This window comes from Podarcis pityusensis, assembly GCF_964106645.2.
Source record: "Podarcis pityusensis genome assembly, chromosome: 6".
Lineage (NCBI taxonomy): Eukaryota > Metazoa > Chordata > Lepidosauria > Squamata > Lacertidae > Podarcis > Podarcis pityusensis.
The window spans coordinates 25,614,127-25,641,900 of record NC_138030.1 but is presented as its reverse complement, the minus strand read 5'-3'; the positions used below and the strand labels follow the sequence as shown (position 1 = coordinate 25,641,900).

Here is a 27,774-nt window from a genome sequence, read left to right as displayed (position 1 = left end):
TGGGGTTGTTTTTGTTTGTTATTATGGTATGTGTTTTTATATTGCAAGACAGAGCTGTTCCACCAGGCCTTTGGCCAGGGCACAGCCTGACTCCCTCCTTTGGCAATCTTCACAGAACTCTAGCCCAATGGTTGCCATCAATTTGATTTGAATAAATTTTATAATGAAATGATTTTAGAGTGTTGTATTATTTTATTGTTGTTAGCCGCCCTGAGCCCGGCTTTGGCTGGGGAGGGTGGGATATAAATAAAGTTGTTTATTATTATTATTATTATTATTATTATTATTATTATTATTATCAATCACCCTGTGAACTTCGGATGAAAGGTGGTGTAGGAATTTAATAAATGAAATAAAAAATTAAAAAGCTTAGGTTGGCCCTTCTCTGTTTTCAGGTGGGCAACAAAGGCAGAAGCACAGATCACATCAAGTAATAGTTCCACTCTATTCTACACTGGTGAGGCTGCATTGAATGATAATCTATGGCATTTAAAACTGGGGGGGGGGAGTATTGTATTTGTTTCTTACTACACTATTTTGTTGTGGTCAGGGATGGCAGGAACTATGCTCCAGAATATATGGAGGGCACCAGGCTCTGGGGAAGTCTGTTGCAATATGTAGTCAAGGAAATGTGCAACCGCAGTCCCATTATCATGTATAGCATGAGCACTTTGAGCGCTTGAACTTATCAGAAATCTTACTGCCCAGCTACTCCAGTTGTTTTTCGTCAGGATCCAGTCTTTGCTGGTTTTCCCAGGCTTCCTTCTCTCACTACATGGCACAATTAGCTGGTGTTGGCCTCTGGTGTGTCACTTTGATGTTCAATTTCCATTGCCCCTCTCTACATTGTTTGCATGACATGGACCAATCTACTTGTGACTGCAGTTTTCTACCATCTATGATACTGTATCTCTCTCTCCCCACACCTAATCATGCTCTACTTTTAGCAGGCATGAAAACAGCTCCACCAAGGATATATAAAATCTGACAGTGTTTTAACACTCAGTAATCCCCCCCCCCCATTTTTACTCTTAATCTTTTAGCAGTTTATTTTCCAGTGCTAATATATGGTCAACTGCATATGTGGATTCAGTAAAAGGAGCAATATTCTTCATCTATATTGTCTTCCTGGACACTCTCATATGAATGGCTGCATGAATTCACTACATACATGAAAGGGTGATTGCAGATATGGTTTTCTGAAGTTTCTCAAAACTGTACATCATTTAGAAACAATGCAGCAATTAACAGCTGTTTGCTGTCCCCGTGGAGTGCTGTTTTATTTCAGTCACTTTTACTTCCTTCTACTGTCACATTCCCCAATGGCATTGTACAATCTAAATGATGACATCACTGAAGGCAATTTCAAGTGTGAGGGCGCTACCCATAAGTTTAACTTGTCCTTGCCAATATTGTTATATATTCGTACCTCAGAAGTCGAACGCCTTACAAGTCGAATGTTTTGGCTCCCAAACGCTGCAAACCCAGAAGTGAGTGTTTTGCAAACATTCTTTTGAACCCGAACGTCCGACGTGGGTTCTATGGGTTCCATTTGGCTGCGTCTTAGCTTCCAAATGTTTTGGAAGTCAAACGGACTTCCGGAATGGATTCCGTTTGACTTCTGAGGTACTACTGTATAGACATAACCAATTGGCTATACAATTACTGTCCTTCCACTCAGAGTGGCTGGGGAAGCCCAGCCAGATGGGCGGGGTATAAGTAATATACCATTATTATTATTATTATTATTATTATTATTATTATTCCTAGAAACAGTGACATTCATTTAATGGCACTAAATAATCAGCCTGTCAAGGATACACATGGGCAAAACAGCTGGCAAGGAGAAGGACAAAGAAGAAGGGCATGTGACTATGGCAGCATGGGTGGGATGTAGCACAAACATTAACCCACTTTAATAGACTGACTTGAAAAAAATCAGAGGGTGGGGCTAAATATTCACAAACTCTGTTCCCATGTTTTAATTGAGGGAGCCAGTGTAATGCTTAGAGTGTTGGACTATGACCTGAATCCCCCACTCAGCCATGAAGCTCACTATGTGACCTCTGGCCGGTCACTGTCTGTCAGACTAACCTGCCTCAAAGGGTTGTTTTGAAGATAAAATGGGGAGGGGAGAACCATGTATGCCACTTTGAGCTCCATGCAGGAACATAGTATATAAATGCAATAAATGAATTAAGTACTAGCCAACATTGCATCTAACTTTACAATCACTGCATCCCTGCATCAATCACTGCATGGGAGCCACTGACCTCTGCAAACCAACCAACCAACCAACCAAATAAATAAATAAATAAATAAATGCCTGCCTGCCTGCCTGCCTGCCTGCCTGCCTGCCTGCCTGCCTTCTAAAGAAGCAGAAATGGTTTTAGGAATCAAAGCTGTTATTACTGTCAAGGTTCATTGACTGCAAATAATTGTCCTTCTGTCCTCTCAGTCCTCCTTCTCAGGTTTTAAGCAGCTACTTTCCCACAATTTCTCTTCTATTATGAAGCTATAAATACAAACAAAGCAAGAAAAGCTTACAGCAAATTGCATCTACTTTAATGTGCTTAGGTAACCCCCAATTTAGTCTAGAAGAGCCTAACATGATTTTAATTATTGCTTGAGTTCTTATAACCATACTTCCAGCCCATTTTGAATAAATAAAGAAATAAATAAATGATTGAGAACAGATGGCAATGTTATTTAATGTATATCTTAAATAATTCTTCCTCTCCTCTCCACCCCTGCCAGCAAAATGTTCCATGGAAGTGATATAATTTTAATGAGGTGTTTGGCACTTTCATTTATCAGTTTGTAGGAAAGCTTCTTGTATTAAAATAAACCATTACAATATCCAGACTGACCTTATTAAAAACACTGAATCTAATTTTAACCTAAATGAAAACGGCTCCTCCTAAGGCTTCCTTTAAAGAACAAGAAAGGCATTTGTTGACTAACTAAATTTGCAATCCTTTCTGCAAAGAGGGAAATAAAATGCTAATTGGTCAAAAGTGATATACACTTGGAGCTTGGAGGCAGATTAGCGACCTTCTTGCATTTAGCTACTTAAGATAACAGGAACTGGTAACTCTAAGAATCAAAGGAGAAAGTCTACAAGGCTACCTTAAATGCAATTAACTTAGCCCTGGCTTTCTTGACATTTGTCCATATGTCACACATTTAAAAAATATATTTCCTATAGGGAGTATAATTCTTATCTGAAAGTCTTTTTTTTTTTTTTTTTTTTGGTAAAATATTGCAGTGGATGCACTGATCCTACACATGTTATCTGCCTCCAAGCATTTTATTTCCCTCTTTGCAGAAAGGACTGTGCAAGGAAAGCCCAGTAGTGTCCCATCAAATGTCAAGGCACTCAGAGCACCTGCAGGACCTTGGAGAGCTCCCAGTTTCCTACCAGCAGCTTTATGAGCGCCAGTGCTGGCTTCAGCTACTTTTGCAGAGCTTTTGTGGGGCCAGGGAGACTAGGAAACTGTAGATTACTCCTTCTCTGAATTAGAGGGTGGTGGCAAGAATGTGTCCTTTGGTCAGGAGGCTCCGGAAGATGATTCTGGCAGTTCTTCCTTCAAGGACAGAGCTGAAGTCTTACCATTACCTGAGTCATTCAGTGCATGGTTTCTGGGCTGCAGGTCATGGCAGTGCCTTGTTTAACGGCACAAGTAGTCCATAAGACAACCACATAGTTACTGATGTGCGGTTTTTTAAATTTTTGTTTTTAAAAATATACAGGTTGCCAGAATATACAAGTTGCCCAACTTTACCCTAACACATCAGCATGTAGCAGGATGGAAACGAGAGAGAAATCTTAAATGTGCCTTTAATATTGATGTGTGAAATAATAATGAGTGTCCTTAATCATGTGCAGAGTGTCTTTCCTCCACTCCCACATAATTATAGTTTAATAACATGGTTATAAATAAAACTATGTACATGGTTGCAGGTGCTCAGTGGATTGCCAGACTTATGTTGCTGTTGATTTTACTAATGGATCAGTAATGTGGTTGTGCAGAAGTTGTAAAGCATGATATCTGAGAGGACTGGGGGAGAAGTATCCACTGTGTACTCTTCTCAATGTGCTGGCTGCACCACTAAGACTGTACTATAGATGGAACTGGGTGGCCATTAAATTCTTAGTTTCAGTACTGAATCACTGTTGTAGAGCGGCATAGCAGCAATTTCAATTATATTCTGAACTATGTGTTTTGAATCACATGTTTGAATTACAGTTATGTGAAAGTGTTTTGGGGGGCACATTCTGAATGAGAAGCCACAGCTATTTTAGAAGGGTTAATTTAATTTATGTCACCTCTTATTGCTCTCTTTTATATGCCCACACACATCTGTGTTGCAGCCAGTATTGACATAAGAATTGACAGAATGTTTCTAGTTATCTGATTTGGGAATGGTTTCCAATCTAGTTTTAACTTATGCTTAGATCAACATTCCAGTTTTTTCTATAGAAGACAAACAGTCCCACATCTGACAATATTTGTGCCTAAACAAATGGAAGAGCAGATCACTTGCATTAAGTATCTTCCACTTGCTTTCTTGTATGAAATCCCAGAGCAACAAGTGTCGCTATTTTGGACTGTGCCAGTGGGAGGGGGGGCGTGTGGGCGTGTTGGAGAGACAAGGAAGCTACAAATGTCCTACTGCTTATTTGAAAATATACCAACATCATTCATGTTTTCACATATGATTCTTCCTATACAGTACTGCAAAAAATAACTACTTTTTATTGTTAGCATAAAACATAAAAAGTACATTCTGTAAGAAAATCCCAAGGCTATCCTTTCCCTCAGATGTCCCTCAAGTTGCTAAAAAGAATATTGCCTTCCCATGGCTAAACCTGCTGATCTTGAGAAACATGACAATAAATGGGTAATGTCTTTCAATGGAATTGCAGGTCTCAGAAAAAGTTAACATGGAACAAGAAGACCTCAGAGAATTACAGAAACTGCCACTATAAAAGAATCACTGTCTCCCTTTATCAAAAGCTTTCAGCTGGACTCAAGAATGAATAGAAGCTAGAACTTAGTGATAAATTGTATAAGAATTGTTTCAAACAGCACAATCCATATTTTGCAAGTAGGGTAAGAAGAAATGAAATTGTTTGTACCTTGACATTTGTGCAATGCTATACTTGAGGGGACTATTCTGGGGTGAAAACATGTATTCAGAGTATGCCTCAAAGCATAAAGGTTGCAGATAACCTTTATGATTACTTTGTTGCTACTAGTGATGTGCCTTCAGAAGCAGTAAGGTGGAAACTGCTGGGTCTAGAATGGGGAGACCTGAGTTCAAATCCTAATGCAATCATAAAGTTTACTGAGAGATCATCATGGCCCAGGATTTCATCCTAACCTCTCAGAGTTATTTTGAAGACAGAATGAGATTGACCAAGGAATGGGGCTTTGAACTTCATGGACGAGAGGTATGATAGAATTGTGATAGATGATAGCTAGGCAGGCATTTAAGCAAGACACTGGCCTGAATATAATCTTTCTTAGTACACATGCTGACACGTTCCCAGGATTTTTCACTACAACTCCCATCAGCCCTAGGAAATACAAATGTGCTGGCTGGGACTAATGAGAATTATGGTCCAAAAAACAATGGAAAAGCATCAGGTTGGGGAAAGCTGACATAAATTATATCATAACTCTTACTTATGAACCCTGGTGTCAAGGATTGGCTGGATGCAGCTGAGGAACTTCCGAGGGAAGAAGGTTCAGAGCCCAAGGATTGGTGGTGGGACAACAATGAATGGTCAGAGGAAGAGGAGGGAGCAGACTGGGATGTGGTTTCGGAAGCTGAAGAGGTAACAGGGTTTAGTGAGCAGAAAGAATCTGTGGCAGAGAGGAGTCCAGAAGCTGAGGCGGAAGCAAGAGATGCCAAGAGGCAGTGATGAGTCAGGCTGGTGATGAAGCCAGGGTGTCTTCCCCTCCTGTCTCCAGTTTCCAGTCTCATGGAACCAGAAGAGATATGAAGGGGAGGAGCAAAGACAGGCATAGTGACAAGAGTCTCAGATTGCTTGGGGATTGCCAGGGGAGGAGGAGACCTAGACAACTGTGGGAAGGAGGGGATCGTCCGTCCCCATAACTGCCTTCATAGGGGCAAGATCTGCAGGAAAAGTTGCTGTGCTCACTAGGCCTGGTCTCCTGAACAGATTCCCCCCCCCCTTGAATAAAGAGTTAACAGCACTGATGCCGTGTGATTTATTGCTGACCTGCTCCTGACCGACACCTGATATCAGAGATGAAGATCTTAATATTGACTTATATCTGATTTGTCTTTTCAAACACAGTGGTACCTCGGTTTAAGAACAGTCCAGTTTAAGAACAATTTGGTTTACAAACTCCACAAAACTGGAAATAATGTCTTGGTTTGAGAACTTTACCTCAGTCTAAGAACAGAATCCAAACAGTGGAAAGGCACCGGTGGCGGCAGGCCTCATTAGGGAAAGCACGCCTCAGTTTAAGAACAGTTTTGGTTTAAGAACAGACTTCCAGAATGGATTGTTTGTAAACTGAGGTACCACTGTACAGTGTTAAATTTTTGACATGTTGTCCACTAAGATAAACCCTTCTGTATGCTCCTGAACACCAACCAAGGGTGAAATCTTGCACTCCAGATATTTAGCCCCTTTTCAAGCTGTTGCCTAAATTAACATCATGCAATGGAAAGCTAATTAGCAAACATAGGATACTACAGTTTTAAATCCTGGTGGCTGGTTCTGCTTGCTTGAGGATATGTAGCCTGTACATTTGAGCCAAAGTCAATGGCAAAACCCCCACCCCACTTCCCCTATGGTACCCCGTTTTCCACTTTCCTCTTTCCACTTTTGGCAGGATGAAGAGTCAGCCTGGGTAAGACAAAAACACTGTACATGCTACTCAGTGCTGACCAGCTCCCCTGCTTTTGATGTACAAGCGATCAGTTGAAAGCTAAACTTTTAAACGTGTTTCTTAATTTAGTTTGCTCTCCACAAGGGACTATGCAGTATTTGACTGAAAGATCAATTCTTTCTTTCTCCATTGCAAAATGCATTTTGAAGTGGTAATAAAAGTTCGAATGTCTGATATCATTACAATTGTGTGTGCACATAATGATAATGGTTGGAAATGACAGGCATACAAAAGTTTTGGTAATTTTATTTTCTCTCTCTCTCCATATATATATATCTATTCTAATGATAAGAAAGGAAAGGCAAAGAAGTTCAATCCAACATGCAGACTAAGCCACAAAACTTGAAAAAAAGGATAGTATAATTGTCACTAACTAAATCAGGGTTATATTTTAGGGATGCCATGTTTCAAAAAGTAAAAAAACCTGGAGCTTTTTGAGGCATTTTCAGCATGATTTAACCCCCATCACCCAATTTCCAAAAAATATTAATCCAGGAGGCCATTTTCAGAGGCCAATTCCAGGACATTTTCCTGGAAAATCAGGACTTACGGCAGCCCTATTATATTTATTGTAAACAGCACAGTATTTTCTTGTTTCACATTAAGCCCAACATGATGTTTTGCTTCTACCAACTTTGCTGCCAACTGCTGCATCCACATTTCAGGCCTGACCACTGGTTCTGTAGTAGAAAACTGTGACTAGTCAACATTAAAAAAAAATTAAAAATCCAACATCTCCTTTGTTAACATATTTTGTGGTTAGCCTCTATAGTAGCGGACTGCTTTTCAGGCTGGCTTGTTGTGGTGGTACAACAGAATTGCCTTTGCCCACCTTAGTCTTAAAACAGGCTTTGCAATGCTTCAAGAACCTGCTAAAAACTGAGCAGAGAGCAGAGCCAGATGAAAAACAACCCATACTTGAGTACAATGGCTGTTCCTTAACTCCAGTTCTCTGATAGTTATCGTGGGCCCACACACAGCCTTAAGCTATGGGGAACATCCAGTGTGCTGGCACTAGGAATAGAGGGGAGAGAAATGTAGTTCAGTTTGCATTTAAAGACAAACCTGCATAATAAATGCAATTTCAAAATTCACACTGCTCTGGATTTTGCAATGCAGTTATCCAGCCAAGTAATGTGTACAGAAATGCTTATGTTAGCAACTGTGTGTCCCCCGCAAAATGCATAGATTAATGAAAATAATATACAAAAAATGCATTGGGGGGGGGGTTGCTTGTAGAAATGTGCATATGAGAAAAATCCTCACTGAATGCTAATGAATTTTAATGAGGACATTCAAAAAAAGAAGAAGAAAGAAAACCAATGTGGAAATGTGGAGTACTGAAGTTAAGATTGGAATGAGAAACTTAGAGAAAGGAGAAATGAACAGATCCATCCGTCCCTAGCATGCACACGCTTTAAATGCATTTAAACCTGGTGTGGGCACATGGGGACATAAATTCTTCATTCATGGCTTCTGTCGCATATAAATTAGGCCTGAAAGCTGGTGGGAGTGAGGAATCCAGACAGCCCCAAATCCCACAACCCTGTCACAGTACATTGCATTGTGACTATGCTCCCCTCCACAACTCCATTAATTCCTGAACACTTTACAGTAAAGCTACTCAAATCAAGGAAATCTGAGGAATATGCAAAGCTTACTGCCTCATATACTTCTCTCCTTGTGTCCCTATTTCTATGGAGTGTCTCAGAATAGGTACTCATCCATGTCATATGCTGAAAAGCCAGAGAAAAGTGATGAAAGTTAATTATAGAAGTTATAGCTTTGGGGTAGAGAAAGAAAAGTCAGACTCAAGGTTACCAGTTTGGTCTTTCTTTTGTGACATTTCCACATGTAGCCAAAGTAGTCCTACGACTTTTAGAAGAAGATGGGAAGCTGTTTTGCCTCAAAACTGATTCCCACTATTGCTTCAAAACTGATTCCCACTCAATAATGTCTTCACTGACTGGCAGACTTCAGGGCTTCAGCCAGGAGTCTTTCCTAAACTTTAGACACAGTCAAAACCTCTGCTCACCACCCTTCCATTACATTCCATCACAGCAATTCCATTTTAAAAGGAGCTACTTTTAAAACAGAGTTGGGGAAATCATCCTTCTTGGCCTAGATCCAAACTTATTTTCTTGGAATAGGATCCCACAGATTTTTATTGAATCAATTGCTTCCAAAAAATAATGCTTTGAACAGAGCCACTGGCTGCACTCCACTAAACATTTACTCAGAAACCATGCTCATGATGTCTCTCCGATGTGTGCGGAGGTAGCTGCACCTCCTCACCCCACTGTCATAGAATAATTTTCCTGTCTATTTCATAATATGTGGCTAATCTTCATTCACTGTTCCCATGTTCCACTATGTTTCCACCAAGACTAGCAGCGGGAGAAAAACAATTAATAAGCACTTTGTACAGCACTTGCACGTAAGTGCTCATAGCTCTTCAAATGCATTATCTGGATGAAATCCTTATAATAACCTTATAATTAGTAATATTATCTCCCAGAGGAGAAGGAGGCTGAAACTGGGAGAGAGCAGCTTGCCAAAGAGTGCCTAGCGAGTCCATAGCAGAAGCACGATTAAAAATGAATAATTCAGGATCCACAACTTAGTCAATTGGCCATTATGCTGCACCAGCTCTCCTAATACTCTTCAAGGTTACAACTCATAGGAACAGAGGAAGCTATTTTATATTGAGTCAGCCCATTGGTTCATCTATCTCAGTATTATCCACACTGATGGGCAGCAGCGTTACAGGATATTGACGAGGGATCTCCCCAATAAAAAGCAGGTGCTCTACCACTAAGCTAGACCTTAGGTAAAGGTAAAGGGACCCCTGACCATTAGGTCCAGTCGTGACAGACTCTGGGGTTGCGGCGCTCATCTCGCTTTATTGGCCGAGGGAGCTGGCGTACAGCTTCCGGGTCATGTGGCCAGCATGACTAAGATGCTTCTGGTGAACCAGAGCAGCGCATGGAAACACCGTTTACCTTCCAGCCAGAGCGGTACCTATTTATCTATTTGCACTCTGACATGCTTTTGAACTGCTAGGTGGGCAGGAGCAGGGACCGAGCAACGGGAGCTCACCCTGTCGCGGGGATTCGAACCGCTGACCTTCTGATCGGCAAGTCCTAGGCTCTGTGGTTTAACCCACAGTGCCACCCACATCCCTAAACTAGACCTTACTAGACCTCTATTAACCTAGTCCACAGATCCTGTATAATCTTTCTTCTTGACAACAGGGTTTTGTTTCTGTTATTCATTACCTTTTTATCTTTCTCTCTCACCAAAACACTTAAATTGGATGCCTAGTTTTCCACTTATTTGAACTTTGAGAGCTGTTGGTGAGCAAAGGGTGTGGGTTTTTTGCAAACATGTGTTAAGGGTTATAGACAACTGGTGGGAAAACAGATCTACACAAGGACACACATATAGAGAGAGTGAAGTCCTTGCAAAATGATGGATGGCAGTGTTCAATGAAGCAGTTCTATTGCTAACATACATTTCTATTGTCTTTGGGGGGGGGGGTTACAGACATAGGTACTGTAGATAGGTAGGTAGGTAGGTAGGTAGATGGATGGATCCATCCATCCATCCATCCTTACAGTGTCAAACATAAAGAGCAATTGGAAACCAGGTGCAATGATATAATCACATGTATTACAGGGATGGGAAAAGTACACACTAACATTCTTGGAATCTGCCTTCAACAGCATAGAAAAATGTATTGTATATGACCTACTGTGTATAAAGAGACACCAATTCACCAAAACTTTGGATTAATCATCATATTTATATGATAAATTACTTATAAATAATGTTGCTAGCAGCTTCCAAGAGTTTCTGCAAAATTCAAAGGGAAAATGAGATCAGAGAGGTACTACAAAAAGTTTATATCTGCTGTTATGGGGGAAAGAAAGAAAACAGAAAAAAGCAACGCAGGCCTGCTGAGGAACAAACAATTTGCATATTGTGTACCGTTGTGCAATTCAATACTAGCTTCAGGCTACCAAATAGGGCAGTAAAGCACACACTAAGTCTGATTTATGGGATCTAAGGATAGATAACCCAAGAATTTTCTGCTATTTGCATCTGTTTCAAATGCATACACACACACTTCCTGCAGCAGACTTACTAGAAAATACATTGAAAACAAACAAGGTTATAATCTGCCCAAAGAAAAGGCAAAGGGAGAGACAGGGCAAGTGTAAGAAACCTTAACTCTAATAGGACACACCAGTTTACTGTGCCCTGCTCTGTAAGCTCCTCCCATCAGTGTTAACTACTATAATACTTATCTGCATAAAGCCCAATTTGTTCCCCAGACATTTTCCTAGTAACACAAGTAGTGATAGCAATGTCATATCCCATGAAGGTTCCGCCCTTCATCTGTCAGATCACATAAAGGTTTTCCTCCCTTCGTCTATCCTATACTATGAGTGCATGGCTCTAAACTAATTTGTTGCAGAATATTTACTGCTCTAAATGCCTTTCAATATCAGAGGATCAAGGACAGAATGAGGTCTGCAGTGCAGGCAAAGAACATGAGACAAATAACCAGGGAAGCCTCAGAAAAGGAATTCATCCATTCAAGACAGACAGACTAAGGACAAGTCCCAAAGAGGATGCAGAAGGAAAGAGGGTGGGGGGACAGGTGGTCCATGGGCAGCCAGGGACAGACGGTCAAGTTGTTCTGGTTACCAACATTAAATATGTCTCTTGCAGCTTCGTTTTGTAGAGGCTCCTCTTAGGCTAATACCTGTAAAAATTCCTGAAGATTCTTAAGGGAAGTGTTCCATATTGTATCTCATTCTTTAACTAAGAGCTACTTGCCAGTGACGTGTAGCCAAAATGGCTAACGTACACACACACTCTGCATATGACATGAAAACCACACATACAGAACATATATACCATGCACTAGCCACATATACAGCACACACTCACATATGTACGCTTGCCACACAATCAGACAGACACATATTCAGAGAGACCCCTCTCTTCTGCTAATTGGGAGGGAATGAGTTCTCAACAGCTTTTTTTCTTCCCCTTTGCAGTACTGCCATGGGACTGAAAAATGAAAAGCAAAGCCCTATTCTTACCTTAGAAAAGTTTCTCTTCTGCCTCTGGCAGGGCATCTGTGCTAAGAGGAACACCCTTCCTGTTTCCTCAGCCTTAAGGTCTTCTTGCTAGGGTGTCATGAAATTCTCAGACTACTGCTCTGGTAATGAGTTATTCATCAATTATGAAAAAACAGAAGTCCTGGTGTTTGAGAAGAGATTCTCCCCGAGTAAATGGGTACTGGACGGTCACAAACTAGAGCAGACCAAATTCTTCCGGTACCTAGGGCTTCTATTCCATCATTCTAAGTCCTGGACTTAGACCGCCTATCAAAAGGCAGAGGTAAGCAAACTGGCTATACTTCCATTCTTTTAGACAAGGGGAGGCCATTATGTTCCATCAGCCATTAAGATATTTAATGCAAAATATATCTCTCAACTCCTCTGTGCCTCAAACATCTGGTTCAGTGGATCATTCTCCAGGTTCAATGGCTTCCAGGCAAAGTTTCTCCGGCCCCTCCTACAAGTTCCAAATTGTGTTCCAAATGCAATACTATTTTTAGAAACAGGTGAATGTCCTCTATCAACTAAAGCATGGTGGGCTGCCCTGAGATACTGGCTCAAGATCTCTGTCTTTGGCCTAGGGAAGGGGTTACTTCCATACCTAAACAACGAGAAGTTTACCAGCTCATGGATGAAAATTATGGTTAGAAAAGCCACTTTGATTGGTAAGCCACCTTCTCTCCTGTACCATCTGGGCTATGATACCACCCTTAAATCTCTGAGGCAAAGACTCTGGGACATATCACATAGTGATCTCCGATCTCAATCTCATGTTATCTGTGGCCCATTAGCAGTAGGAATTCACTATGGGTTCAATTTTCAGACACCTGCACATCTTAGAAATTTGTCTGTACCAATGTATCGGGTCTTTACACCAAAGCCAGATTTAATGTCTTCCCATCAGAAGTGTTAAATGGCAGACTGAGAGGTATCCCTTATCAAAATAGGATCTGTGTATGCTCTCAGGATGTTGTCTGCATGAGGCATATTTTATTGCATTGTGGACAATATGATCAAGCTAGGGAACTATTGATTAAACCACTATTGGCAAATCGGCCAGGTCAAACTGAAGTCTACTATACCAAATATCTTTCTAGATGACAAGTCCAATGATATCACGGTGGCCATGGCAAAGTTTCTTTCAGTAGTCATACAAATCAAAGATCAACATACCCATGACTAAACAAATAAGGTTTCAGTCCCCCTTCCCTGGGGGTTGTCTGTATAAATCTGTATTTTATTCTGAATCCATGTTATGGGTTGTTGGATTATGGATTATTATAGGGTGTCATGCCATGCTGTTCTTGAGCCCTAAGACCTTCCTACAAGCACTCCTTCATGTTTCCTGAACCCTAAATTCTTAGTGCAAGGGGTGCCATGCCAGAGGATGTATTCTTCTAAGGTAAGAAGAGGTGCCAGATTTTGGCAGAGGGTTGGTGGGCTATGAAAAGCCGCTTTTCGGTGGCGCTGTGGGTTAAACCACAGAGCCTAGGACTTGCCGATCAGAAGGTCAGTGGTTCAAATCCCCGCGACGGGGTGAGCTCCTGTTGCTCGGTCCCTGCTCCTGCCAACCTAGCAGTTCAAAAGCATGTCAAAGTGCAAGTAGATAAATAGGTACCGCTCTGGCGGGAAGGTAAATGGCGTTTCCATGTGCTGCTCTGGTTCGCCAGAAGCGGCTTAGTCATGCTGGCCACATGACCCAGAAGCTGTACACTGGCTCCCTCGGCCAATAAAGCAAGATGAGCACTGCAACCCCAGAGTCGGCCACGACTGGACCTAATGGTCAGGGGTCCCTTTACCTTTACCTTTACAGGCACAAATATGCTGAAACAGATGCTTGTATTTCATGCAAAACCTGAAGGCCTATCTTCACATTAAGATTTTAAGATGTGGCCATGTTTCTACCCCTATTCCCCTTACAAGGGGCTTTCTTCCCTAAAATCATAATGGGCAACATATTTCTATCCATCATCAATTACCTGCATGAAATCCATCAAGATCCAAAGGGTTACAGATGTGATAACCTACACATTTAATTTCCTGAATAAAATTTGCATTTTTTTATTTTATTTTTTTGGTCCATGATGACCAAAATGATAGTCGAGGGCATGTTACTTTTATCAAATAGTGAGCCTTTCATTCAAATTATCACTTTCATGTTCCTGGGTAAAATTCAAACGGGCATGTTTCAAAATTATGCTGCTGCATAGTCATTTAAAAACCTCTATCACCTGCTCACAAAGCCAAGTCAATTTATGCTAATTCCTAAATTAATCTTCTCCATATACTCATCTCGGTTGTTGCGTTAATCTGTCAGGCAAGGGAATAATGATGCAATACCAAGCTCATCAGTCCTGGTAGAAGATGAGGAAAAAGTGATAGCCACACATACCAATGTACAGTAGCAACTGGAGTAGATTTTGATTATTTCACTACGTGGACTACCCTTCACAGTTTTTTTTTTCCATGGAACACATTCTTTTGATTAATCTTTTGACATGGGTATGGCTCAGAAGGGCACGACCGTGCATTTAAAAATCATTGTGGAAAAAGGCTTGACTTGTTCTCATCAGAAACATGACTGTTGTCAGAGGCAGCTCTAAGTAATAGTTTGGCTTCCAAAAATCCCAAGCACTTTACTTTAAACAAGCCTTTACAACCTCATTTGCAGCATTAAAAGAGTGGAGAAGGGGGGAAATGGCTTAGGGTGAATAGCTCAATTGAAATAAAAAGTACAACTGAGCATAATCAAGCTCCATTCTACTTCCACTGTTGAACGCTGCCAGTGAAGATGAAAGTCTAGATTTTTGTTCGCCTCTGGGCAATTAGGTATATTTAAAATTTCTATGCAACTCATTTACACCTTTCTTGGATCAACAGGCTGCCCTTACATTTCATGTGCTGAACTCTGCTTGTATGTTGTATCAATACCAAACCTTTGCAGAAGACCCATCAACATTACTGAAGGAAGGCTGAGCAATTTACCACCTATATCTTTCTTAGCACAGCTGTTAGAAGCTCTCTTAGAGAAATCCTAAGCTCCTGGAGAGGGTAGCTGAGGAGCTGCTCGATGCTGAGAGTTCAAAGATGGAGGAGGAGATCTACCAAAAGAGGCCTGCCTAGTTACAGAGGCAGAAAGATCTGCCTCCATTGCAGCTCTGCCATCAGAGCAGCAGAGGATGAAAGGGGGCAAATTAAAGAAGTCATTGGAATTGCAGGATCCAAAGCCTTTTAGTTCCCCTAATATGTTTTCTAAAAGGAAGGTGTCAGGGAACTGCCATCAGTGCCGGAGGGAGAGAGAGAGCTCCAGAGGGATCCCAGAGAGCGTCACGGGATTGGGAGAGGCAGCCCATCTTCTGGGGAAGGGAATCAGCTCAGCTCCAGTGGAGAAGGGGGGCAGATGGGGGAATCTGAGAGGGAGTCACATGACTCCTTGCCTGGGACCAGTGGGGGGAGGAAGGGTCCTCCGCTGCCTACGCCTTCCTTGCGCAGAAGGCTTCCGCGCAGGGAAAGTAGGAGGCGACTGGGCGTGAAAGAACTTCTTTGCTGGAAGAAGTTAAAGAAACGCCCACTGACGGATTCTGCCAGCGATTGAGACAGCCACGGGTGAGTGGCTGTCCGGACAGAAAAGGTTCACTTAGGCAACCCAGCCAGGTGTGGGCACCGGCTTACGCATGAGCAACCCCTTGAACCACTACAGAAGGGAAACCATTAAACCATGAAGCTGGTTTAATTAATCTTCTACTTAATTCGGGAAGAGCCATAGCTCAGTTGTAGAGCAGCTACTTTGCGTGCAGGAGGTCCCAGGTCTCTCCAAGTAAGGCTGTACTACTGTTGTCAAACCCTGTACTACTGCTGTTGGTCAGTGTTGAAAATACAGTGGTACCTTGGTTCTCGAACTTAATCCGTTCCGGGAGTCCAACTCCCGAAATGGTTCAAAAGCCAAGACGTGGCTTCTGATTGGCTGCAGGAGCTTCCAGCACTCAATCAGAAGCCACATAAAGCACATTGGACGTTCGGCTTCCGAAAAACATTCGCAAACCAGAACACTTCTGGGTTTGCGGTGTTGGGGAACCAATTTGTTTGGAAGCCAAGCTGTTCAAGTACCAAGGTACCACTGTACTGAGCAAGATGGTCCAATGTTCTGACTCAGGATAAGGCAGGTTCTTTTGCCCTCTGAAACCATTGGGAGGTGGAATGAAAAAGAAAAACCAAGTACAAAAAAAGAGATAAATGTAAAGGTAAATGTAAAATGCAACCCCTCTATCTTGGATGGCTCTAGCCCAGCAGGGTGGTGATTCTTCTGCCATAGGATTGCTTTGCCTTTATACTGACTTATAATACCGCAGGGACACGGGTGGCACTGTGGGTTAAACCACAGAGCCTAGGGCTTGCCGATGAGAAGGTCGGTGGTTCGAATTCCTGCGACAGGGTGAGCTCTTGTTGCTCAGTCCCATCTCCTGCCAACCTAGTAGTTCAAAAGCACATCAAAGTGCAAGTAAACAAATAGGTACCGCTCCGGTGGGAAGGTAAACAGTGTTTCCGTTTGCTGTTCTGGTTCGCCAGAAGTGGCTCAGTCATGCTGGACACATGACCCGGAAGCTGCACGCTGGATCCCTCGGACAGTAAAGCAAGATGAGCACTGCAACCCCAGAGTCGGTCACGACTGGACCTAATGGTCAGGGGTCCCTTTAGTTTTACCTTTTATAATCCTGGTATTCATAAATGAAACATACAGGCAGCAACCTGTATATCTGATTGGCATGTGACCACTGATGCACATGCCATTTCTAGCATCGAAAGGGGGTGTAACAAGGGTGGAATGGGGCAGGGCAGGCTTATGTGCACTTCACTGGTGTGATGACCCGGAAGACAACCTCCACACAAATGAAGAGTTGCCTATAATTTGTTTGCTTCCCTTGTGCAGAAGGGTCTGTAGGGCTCACTGAATAGCCAGTGCACTTCCACTTTACCTATTTTACATAAAACGTTTCCTACTGAAGGATAGCCCACCACCACCACCTCTGACTACATGCAAATTAAAGTTAGCACATTTGTTGGCTCCTGTTTGAAACTCAAAATTAAGTGATTGCACTGTGTAAATAGAAGATATGCTACCAAGGAGACCTGGCTGAATCTCTGAGCTGCCAGCTGCAGCTAAAGAAGTCTAAACACAATATCAAATTATCCTTGGGGATTTTTGTCTTAAAAAAACAAAAGAACATCTCCTTAATGGCTTTACAAAAGGTGATTTGCACCATTTGAAACTGTGGGCATCTTTCCCCCACACTCAGGATGTGTAATCCAAATGCTGAGAAGATGAATAGCAAATTGATTGCTGTTGTTAGTTGAGGATGGATGAGCAAAGAAAAAAAATCAGAATCAATAGTTAAAAAACAATAATCCCATAGAACAGGGCATATACTAACAATGGAATTCAAAAAGAGAAATGTCGAAGTTTTCATGGGGGAAGGGGAGAGATTAAGTGCTCAGAATATTCTCAAGATGTGACAGCAATCGAATGTGCTCACCCTTCTCAGTGAAGTGCATTTTATTCATGTCCAGAAAGCAATGATTTCGTCTGCAACATTCGTACAAATTATTTATAATTAAGCACATGGAAACTCATGGGAACAGGATTACTACCATTAGATCCGACTCTCATTGTTACCTATTCATTAGTTTAGATTAAGGAAAACCACATTCTAAATGGGGGGGGGGGGATCTGTAAATTTCAGTTTTCAACAGTGTCTGCAAAAATATCTGAGGGTTGTTGTTTTTTTGTTTTACAGAAAGGTCTGCATGGAGATTCATACACATTTCTCCTAACATACACATTTTATACACAATTATGCCAGTATATGCACAGAGAGTGGCCTGCCAGCCCCTGCAGCTTTATCTTTGGATCTTATCAGGAAATGGCTATGTTCCAGTTTGCATATTGTTTCAGAAACTATAAATGAACTAGGTTCACCTACAAATGAGAACTGAATCAGATTTCTCTCCCATTCCTAGAAGCTTGTCTGGTTACTATTTGCACTGCATGTGTGGTGTGTGTGCACATAGTCTACATGTGTCTTCTATACATGGGTGTACATGGCCAGTAATACATGGCCTTTGAATGGATGTCTTACTGTCAATGCGGCCTTCCTCCCGAAAAATGTGGCCACTTCATTCTAATTAATAGTATATGAATCTGCTCTGGGAGTCTTTTGGCTAAAGAGTGTAGAACAGTGCTATAAATGAACAGGAATAATCAGCTGAGACAAAAATTATTGCCCTACTATTTTTCAAAAGACGTGTAAATTCACCTTGAACTTTCAGAATCTGGTGTGATACAAATTGAAGCGAATGATTAAAATAAAATTATGTTCTGCTCCCTTCTTCCCTCTCCCTATTATTTCAAGGTCAATCCCAGCACTGGACTGCAACAGTCTGTGGCACAGTGGGGCAGTGTGTTTGGCTGCTAACCAGAAGATTGGTGGTTCAAGCCCACACAGGGACAGCTGTGGGCAGGATTCCTGCATTGGAGGGGGTTGGACTACAACACTACAATTATATGATTCTATGATGTAACACTTCACTGCAATGACCAAATAAAAGCAGACATAAAGGAACAACTCTCCCTTCCCCAAATCAAATAACAGCAGAGCTGTCCTTAGATGTGTGAATTATTTCAGGAACAGAATATCCTTTATGGAAGCTTAAACACACACACATGTGCACACACAGAGGTTGAATGGAGCAACCTCATTGAACAGCACATCAAATCCACGATTTGTTTCTCATAGCAAACCATACATTCATATTCAATTGGCTGAGTCGCATTTCTTGAAGCTGAAAATATAATACTATAGCAGTCAACCCTGGGGGTTAAACTCTCATTACTGTTGCTTAACCTGTGTGGAAAGCAATGCCGGTACAAAAGGTTTCATGAAAATGTGGAGGGCCTTGATTATTATTATTATTATTATTATTATTATTACAGTCCAACCTTGGTTGTCGAACGTAATCCATTCTGGAAGCCTGTTCGGCTTCCGAAATGTTTGACAGCCGGAGCGCGGCTTTCAATTGGCTGCAGGAGCTTCCTGCACTCAAGCGGAAGCCACACTGGATGTTCGGCTTCCGAAAAACGTTTGAAAACCGGAACACTTACTTCCGGATTTTCAGCATTCGGGAGCCGAAATGTACAGTAATGGAGGTATTCGGGAGCCAAGGTTTGACGGTACTCATGAAGCAAAATCTATCTAACTAGCATCTTTATTTCCAATTGGGGGGATCATATAAGTAGTGATAAATGGATCAGTGTCTATTTCCAGTCAGTGTCAAATTTGCATAAATCTGTCCTGTCCTGTATTAATCTGCATTTTTTAAAGTCCTTATAAAAATGTTATTTAAATATTGTTTCATCACAGAATAAACACTTACTTAGTAGTATGCCTTGAACAACTAACAAAGTCATTTTAAGACTTTGTTTTGTTACGGGTTACTGGGAATTTTAAGCCTGTGAGGGGTAAACCATAATGGCCAGAATTATTTGAGGGAAAGAATGTGCTCCAAATGTGTTTTACAGGTGTAGTCTACATGCAGCCCAGATTTCATGTGTTTTAAAATGTTATGCTTTTTCAAACAATTATAACTTGCCTATTCCATTTTTAAAGAAAGCACACAATCCAACAAACAAGGTAGTTAACAAAGCAACACTTCATTATGCATTTAAAATACATAATGATCCCCAAATTGAACATAATTGTAAAAATTCAACAATATTTACATAAGAAACCCAAAACAAAACAAAACAGAATGCCAGCGAAAAAAGAAGCTGAAGGTCTTTCTGAAGAGTCATGTCATGTCTCTACCAGCTTCCTAAAGCAGTACAATGGCAGGGCTTAACACACCTTGCTTGCCAAAGCATTCCACTGCTACAGAAAATGGGCGGCCCTGATAGTAGTCAGCTGTGTCTCACCAGATTGAAGGATCAGGGGAATTTCCTTAGATAATTATCGAACATGTGAGAAGGAAATGGTCCTTAGGAAATACAGAAGCCAAACCCATGAGGGCTTTAAAGATAAATACCAGCATATTGATTTGTGCCTGGAAAGTTAGAAGGGGGGAGAGAGGGAGAGAGACACCACATGCAATTTGGGAATTCTTGAGTGAAAGGAGTGTAGACTCCATTCTAACATTTAAATAAAAGTTTAAGAAAGGTTGCAATCTTTAATTGAGTGTTAGATTAATCATTTTAAAACTTTATCATCAAATGAATTAATTAGTCAGTAGACTTAAAAAAATACTTTGAAACAATTGCTTATAAAACTGCCTATGAGAGTATTTAACCCCCTTTTCTCTCTTTCATAACAAATAATATCTCTTCTAAGGTGATGCACACTTCTATGATATGTGAAATAGATAGATAGATTCAGATCAATAGATTCAGATCAATAATCAACTAAAACCTATAAGGTGATATTCAATGGTGACTGTCCACTGATGAAATCAGTAGTAAAGGGGAAAGACAATTTCCAGTGATCCTTATGTACTGCCTGTCTTAATCTGTTGCAGAGGATAGGAACCCTTCTGAGAAAAAAATAAAGGAGGGTATCAGGTACTGCAGGAGAATTGCCAAAAATTACCTCCATCTCTATTCCACCAACAGTTTTAGTGGTAAGTCACCTTAGATATCACCCACACAATTAATCAATAGAATTTTCTTTAATCAAGTTGCTGCCCCAATTCAAAAAACATTTGAAAATGACTTCAGTTTTTTGGCATAATGCTGATTGTTAAATTTGTCCCAATTGCGACCATCTTGTTTTACATCTTCTCCAAAGTGAACACATTTCCCCCCTTTTACATCTATTGCCATGTATTTCATGCAGGATTTTCTTCAACAAAAGAAAAGGAACATTTTACTTCCCTTCTGCCTTTGTGCACTTGGGTGAATTGAGCTAGCCTTGATCTACAGATTTAGAGACGAGACTGTCAATTGACCTAGTCTTCCATTACAAACTAATATAATGTATATCCAAACACATCACTGCAATTTAATAAGCGGCTCTTTGGGATCAGGCAATTCCAATTTGCTTTCATTTCAAATTCTGTGCAAGCACATCGTTACAAATTTGATATTACCCTCACCAAATTAGGTCTTTTCGGAAGCACTGATCCATACAATTACAAAGGGACAGCAGTACTTCATTAGACTAACCTCGCATCAAGCTCTCACAAATTTACCTGATCAATAAAAGGATGGAAACAAAGAAAAGTAAGTCTTGGCAATATAATACTTGATCTGCACTTAATTATCTTGACCCCCCCTTTAAAAAAAACAAACCCCCAAAAAACAGCAGTGTCTACCACAACAGCTCCTCCACCTCCCCATCTGTTTACTCTCGACATAAAATCTATCAATGTCTTGACTCCTGGGTGTTCATCACTTCATCACTGTTTACAGCTCACATTAAAGCAGCAGATTTCAACCTGTGGGTCCCCAGATGTTGTTGGACTACAACTCCCATCATCCCTAGCTAGCAAAGCCAGAGTTCAGGGATGGTGGGAGTTGTAGTCCAACAACATCTGGGGACCCACAGGTTGAGAACATTATAGAAATGAGAGCATTACAGAATTACTTTTGCAGCAACGTTTCTGAACAATGGCCAGCTCTTGCCTTCTCTATCTAAGTATAGATGTCCGCAGATACTTTCACTCAGAAGCTAGTACTCCTTCTTTTTACACATGGATTGCCCAACATCTTCTCCATGGATAGATTCAGGCACTTCTAAATATACAATGTACAACTTTAAGGCTTATCACACAATAGCTGTACTGTAACTATATAGCTTTTAGCTCCTACACTCCTTCAGCCAAGTAGAAATCTGAGAACACAGTGATATTCTTTACCTTGGGTCAAGGATTGGATTCCTATCTCTTCAAACTAGTACCCTTATCTAATCTAAAAACCAAAATAAAATCATCCCAGGGAGCAATGTAGCACAACTTGCAGAGGGGTAGGGGTGTCAATCTGTTGTAGTAACAACGCAACGGAAATCCATCTAGCTGACAGAAATTTTGAATGTGGGCAGGCACCTGGAAACTTCCATTCTGGAGCAAAATATCAAGCAGAATCATAGAAATGTAGAATTGTAAGGGACACCAAGGGTCATCTAGTCCAACCCTCTGAAATACAGGAATCACTGTTAAAGAATCCCTGATAGATGGCTATCCAAACTCTGTTTAAAAACTGTCAACTGTTCATCACCTTCCAAGGAAGTTCATTTCACTATGGACCAGCTCTGACCATCTGAAAGTTCTTCCTAATGCTTAGGGATGTTCAGAATTTCATTTCTTGTAGTTTGAATCCTTTGGTTCAGGGCCTACCCTATGGAGCAGCAAAAAAGCTTCCTTCATCTTCCATATGACAGCCCTTCAGATATCTTAAGATGGCTGTACCATAACTTCAGTCTGTGTCTCAAAGCCACGCCAATCTCTCTCTCTCTCTCTCTCTCTCTCTCTCTCTCTCTCTCTCATATGCGTGATTTTAAATGAATGAAGATTACACATTGTGGAAGTTTACCTCTGGACAGTATTTCAGGGTTCTTTTCTGCACATATTTGATAAATATCAGTAACATTAATAATAAATACACATTGTTATTTGTTGGGAATATTTTGAAATTTCAATTCTAAAATTATCCTCAATGTTTCTAAACTGCATCTTCATCTAAAACATGGATTCCAGGATGATGTCCATAAAAATCAAAGATCAATACAATATTTAAAATGTATTTTAAAAAGTAAAGTAACTTAATAAAATCTGGTACTCTAATTATGATCAGAAAGTAGTTCCTGTTCATGCTCATGAAATTTGTTGGGGGGGGGTGTTTTCCCCCTCTTAAATGTTTTAATATTGGACTCATTGGTCCACTGTCAGATCTCTGTGTCCTGCGCAGGTGCTGAAGACAATACACATGTGTACACACAAGCTTCATTAGCTGCCACTTACCTTTCACTATTAATTCTGCATAGTTTGAAACTCCTGATCCACCATCTGAGCGGATGACACATCGGTATTTACTGATGCTGCGCTGAGAAGTGTCAGCTACGCTGACCGTAGCAGAAAAGCGTCTATGGTTGACGACTCTGGTGACCATTAAAGCTGTGTCTCTGCCATTCCACTGCTGCCAAATCAACCAGAGGGGAGGGGAGAGAGAAAATATGATATGATAATGCAAGAAGGTCATTTAATTCATTTATGATTCAGTCTTCATCGTTTTTTATTCATACACAAAATTCAGGGAAATTGTCCCCTAAATAATTTTCTACTGAGAAATTAGCAAAGCTCAATAGTTCTATTGAGACATGCAGCCCTTGTCTTAAAGGGTTTTGTACCCAAAAAAAGCCGCTATAAACAAATGCTGCCATAACAGACAGTTCGTTTACAAAAACCAGAATAGTTTCTATCCCCACCCCACTCCATTAATGGGATCTTTCAATCAGCTCGTGAAAACATTGAATGAAAACTCTAACACCCTCTTTCCTGACATAAAGAGGGGCTGTAATAGCATGCAGTGGAACATATACATATTGATTCAGAAGTGCCACTATAGGAGTTATTCCCAGATAGTTGTGTGGTTGTCTGGGAATAGACCACATTAAATGCAGTCAAATACAATGGGGCATATTTCTGTGTTAACACTTTAATTTTTGCTGGGCAGGGATGTGTAAAGTAGTCTGCAAGGAAAGCACAGAATTCAACAGAATGTTCCATTACCTGCTAATCAACCCCCCTTTTTCAGAAACCTATAATTTAGGACATGCCAGATCATAAGGTAATCTGCCCTGTGCTAATAGATAAGGCATGGAATCCTCCATAGCTTCAGTTGAGAAAGTAATAAACATAAAGCATGTATTGTCAGCTATTATGAAGCAAAAGTGTACATATGTGTTGGGCACAACCAGCACTTAACATGAGCAGCTCTTAATACCAAAGCTGCCAACTGAACAACCTTATGATTCAGATTTGGAGGGCCTGTGGCCAATTACTCTGAGGTGCTTCTACACGTCTGTAGGGTGGCAACACCCAAACAGGCATCTATTTAGGCGCCAGACCAAAACTTTCCTCATAACCAGGTCTTTAACTATCTGTGGCCTTTTTTAAAGTGGGTGAGATATTTTTAATATATCCCTCCTCCTTGTTTTTAATATATCTATGGGTGGACTTGTTGGTTGATTGGTAGGTTGGTTGTAAGTCACTTTGGGTTGCCTTGGCCAAGGTAAAGCAACAAACAAACAAACAGCAATAGCACATAAATTCTAGCTTCCAGAGAGAAGATGCTTCTTATATTCATTATTATTTTTAGATTCCCTGCTTCTTTTTTTCTAGTATTTTTGGTGAGATTAGTGGGAATGTGTTCACACAGATACTGCTTATTTGCTCAGTGTTGTGAAAGGCATCTTTAACTTCTCACAATACATTTTTAAGATGAACCACGTAAATGTAATGCATTTAATACTGTGTTCATAACAGTTGCTTATTCTAATGTCTTTATCCTACTAACTTTCAAAGTGGTTTTGATTGAATTAATTGAAGTCTTAATCCGGCATAAGTAATGTTAATGATTTGTAATTAACTTCTTTAGGATTGCAGTAATCAAGTTGCTACATAAAGTAAAAAAAACAACAACACTATAGATAACAAGAGTTTCAGTTTGTACATAGGCACAAATTCTGGCCAGAAGCTTGCCTGAATTTTGTTCCATTATGTCCTGTGACCTTGCATGGCCTTATGAAAGATAGAAAAATGGTGGTAGCTTTTGTTGTCTTTAAGTCCTTTTAGGAAATTCACAGTAATTCTTACACTTCCAGCAGTTCCTTAATATTTGTGTTGTGTGTTAATTATCTGGGAAACTAACACGAAAAAGAGGAGCTGCTCTCAGGGCTGGATTCAGTTGCAGGAAACAAAGATGATTCCCTAGGTGCTGGTGGTGATGCTGAACTTAGATAATGCTTGTCACAGGCTGCTTACTCAAGATTGCTCAAGACAATTGAAAGAAAAATTGTAAACCCTGATGTTCATGGACAGCACAACATTTTATTTTTAAGCTGTGCCCAACACTGTATGAGTGGAAGGCAACCTCGGACTGTGTTTCTCTCCCTTCTTATTCTGCCCAGACTCTAGTGCTCCTCAAAAAGTCTGCCCAGAGGGTCAGGGGATAATCAAGCCTTATATAGTGGTACCTCTGGTTATGAACGCTTCTGGTTATGAACACTTCAGGTTATGAGCTCCGCTAACCTGGAAGTAGCTGCTCCTGGTAGTGAACTTTGCCCCAGGATGAGAATGGAAATTGCACACTGGAGTGGGAGGCCCCATTAGCAGAAAGCACACCTCAGGATAAGAATGGTTTCAGCTTAAGAACGGACCTCCGGAACTAATTAAGTTCGTAACCAGAAGTACCACTGTAGCATTGTACGGGCTATAGTGGGAAGAAAGATTCTCCCAAACAATGGCAGATGACACTTCCAATTCCAGCTTCCCCCTGCAGTCCCATACAACACAGCCACAATGTTCAGCAGGTCCCACTGACCATCCAGAGATGCTTGGAGAGAGAGCAGATAGCTGGGGGTGGGGGTGGGGAATGGAAACAAGCATTATTCAAGCTACTTTTTGCTCACACAATGTTGCGTATGAGCCATCGTTTCCAGGAAAATTTACATCAGTTTCATTTTCAACATATGGTGCAATTGTGAGTTCACAGTGATCAGAGCCATACATTTTATTATCTGACAGGGATTAATCTTCCATACATATCATGTATTGAATCTGTTGCATGGGCTACAAATGCAATAGAAATAAGGCGTTGGGGAAATGAACAAACAGTGAAAGCAACAAAGACACTTCTAATGTGGAGAGTGGATATTTGGTTGAGTACAGGAGTCGTTAATTAAGCTATGGCTCTCCAGATATTGTAGGACTCCAGTAACCCCAGCCGGCATGTCCAATAGTCAGAGATAATTCCAGCTGTTGCAAAGGTGGTGTTCCCTCTTCACAGTAAAACTCCAACACACGCAGCATGATATTTACAGTCTTTTCTTTATTACATATGTACAAAGAACAGCTGCAATTCAAAATCACGCAACCGAACCTGTCGAGCCAGATTCGGGGAGTGGCTTCCTTTGATTTCAGTGCCAACAAAGTAGGCATGGAAACCTCGCAATACATCTTTGCTCTTTACGTTTCCTTGCCTGTGCTGGTGTGAAAGCGCCCCCCCCCCTTTCTGAGGCTGAACTTCCTCCTACCAACTGGCTCTTCCCTGACAGCTGTGGACCAAACATCTGGAAAACCACAGGGTTGGGTGCCTACTGATCTAGGAACAGCCATGGTTCTTCTGGAAATTATTGTCGTGCCAATTATGCAGCTTTAGCCTATGGCTAATTAAATAATCTATAGCTTTTTAAACTATTTATTTCATAAATAAAAATAATAACATTTCTCTAGCACAGTCAAGTATATAAGGAAAGGGTAGTGCAAAGAATGAAAATTTACTTTGGTTTAACTTTATGGGCATTCAAACAGCAAACTTCAGAATTTCAACATTTTGCACATGTGTGTTCAAAGTTTTTCAACAAACATGAATACTAGAAACTCGATCTTTGAAGACTCCTGCCTTCCTTTCCACGTGTTTCATCCTTCCCCTTCTACACTATTCATTTGCCAACTTTTAATGTCCTGTTTTTCTTTTGTCTTCCTAGCCTTTGAACCAAGTTTCTAATTTGCCAAACTCTGATTTATTTATTTATTTATTTATTTATTTTTGCAAATGGACTAAATTAGGAAAAGGGGGTGCATTTATACAAGGGTAGTTAATTTCTATAAATGTGCCCAATTGATTAATGTTCCCAGCATATTCAGCTAAATAATTTTTCCATGCACAAATCTGAGACAATAAGGTATTGAGTCGAAGCATGCAGCTGGTTTTGCACAAAGGGAAATGCTCTGTCAAGGAATTCAGAGGAGTATCACTCCAGTCACTGAAAGGAACAGAGAAACCCTGGAAAGTATGGAGCTCTATTTGAGTTTTGTGGTCTTCGAAAATAGGAAGCTCTATTTGTGCTTTGGATTTTCTGAAAAATAACACATTAAGTCTCATTCTACTTTACCTGTAACCACAGTTTGTCATGTTGAGACCACTTTCCTCCAGCAATGCACTGGAACGTTGCATTCTGTCCAACATTAACCTCCACGTTCTGGAGCCGCAGGAAATGAGGAGCTTTTCCTAACAAAAATGCAAAATATTATCTGGGTAGAGCTTCACAGTTCATATGTATGCTATGAGAACCAGTCATTCTTAACAAGGATGTCCGGTTTCCCACAGAACAAACTACTCATCATAGCACTGTTGAGTTTGGGGTTTGTTTTATATACTACAGTATGGCTTTCAGCTAACAGTATGAAAACAAAAGCATCAACCATCTCGGCACAGATAATGGGCTATAAATGACACTTCCACACCAAAAGGATTCAACATTCCCCAATAATAAATTTCAATTAATATACGATGGAAGCAAATAGCAAATTTCTTCTGTGGAAGGACGTAAATATATAATACATATAACATAATATGTTCGAAATCAATGAATATATCATTCACAAGGAAAAGTAGGCAAAGGAAAACTGAGCCAAGATATTTTTTACTAAGCAGCCTGGGTTCC

The 27,774-nt window shown here is 40.8% G+C and overlaps 1 protein-coding gene across 18 annotated transcripts in view; it reads right to left on the bottom strand.

Annotated features, from left to right (window-relative positions):
- Positions 1 to 27,774, bottom strand: part of PTPRT (protein tyrosine phosphatase receptor type T) — a 617,797-nt gene that overhangs the window by 337,070 nt on the left and 252,953 nt on the right. For all 18 annotated transcript variants that reach the window (XR_013987409.1, XM_081009187.1, XM_081009202.1 and 15 more), the window contains exons 5-6: positions 27,223 to 27,338; positions 23,069 to 23,243 (exon numbers count right to left, since the gene is read on the bottom strand). Coding sequence is in view for 17 of the 18 variants with exons in the window: in XM_081009187.1 (XP_080865313.1) it covers positions 23,069 to 23,243; positions 27,223 to 27,338 (291 nt within the window). In the remaining variant the exon portion in view is untranslated. The remainder of the gene's footprint in view (positions 1 to 23,068; positions 23,244 to 27,222; positions 27,339 to 27,774) is intronic.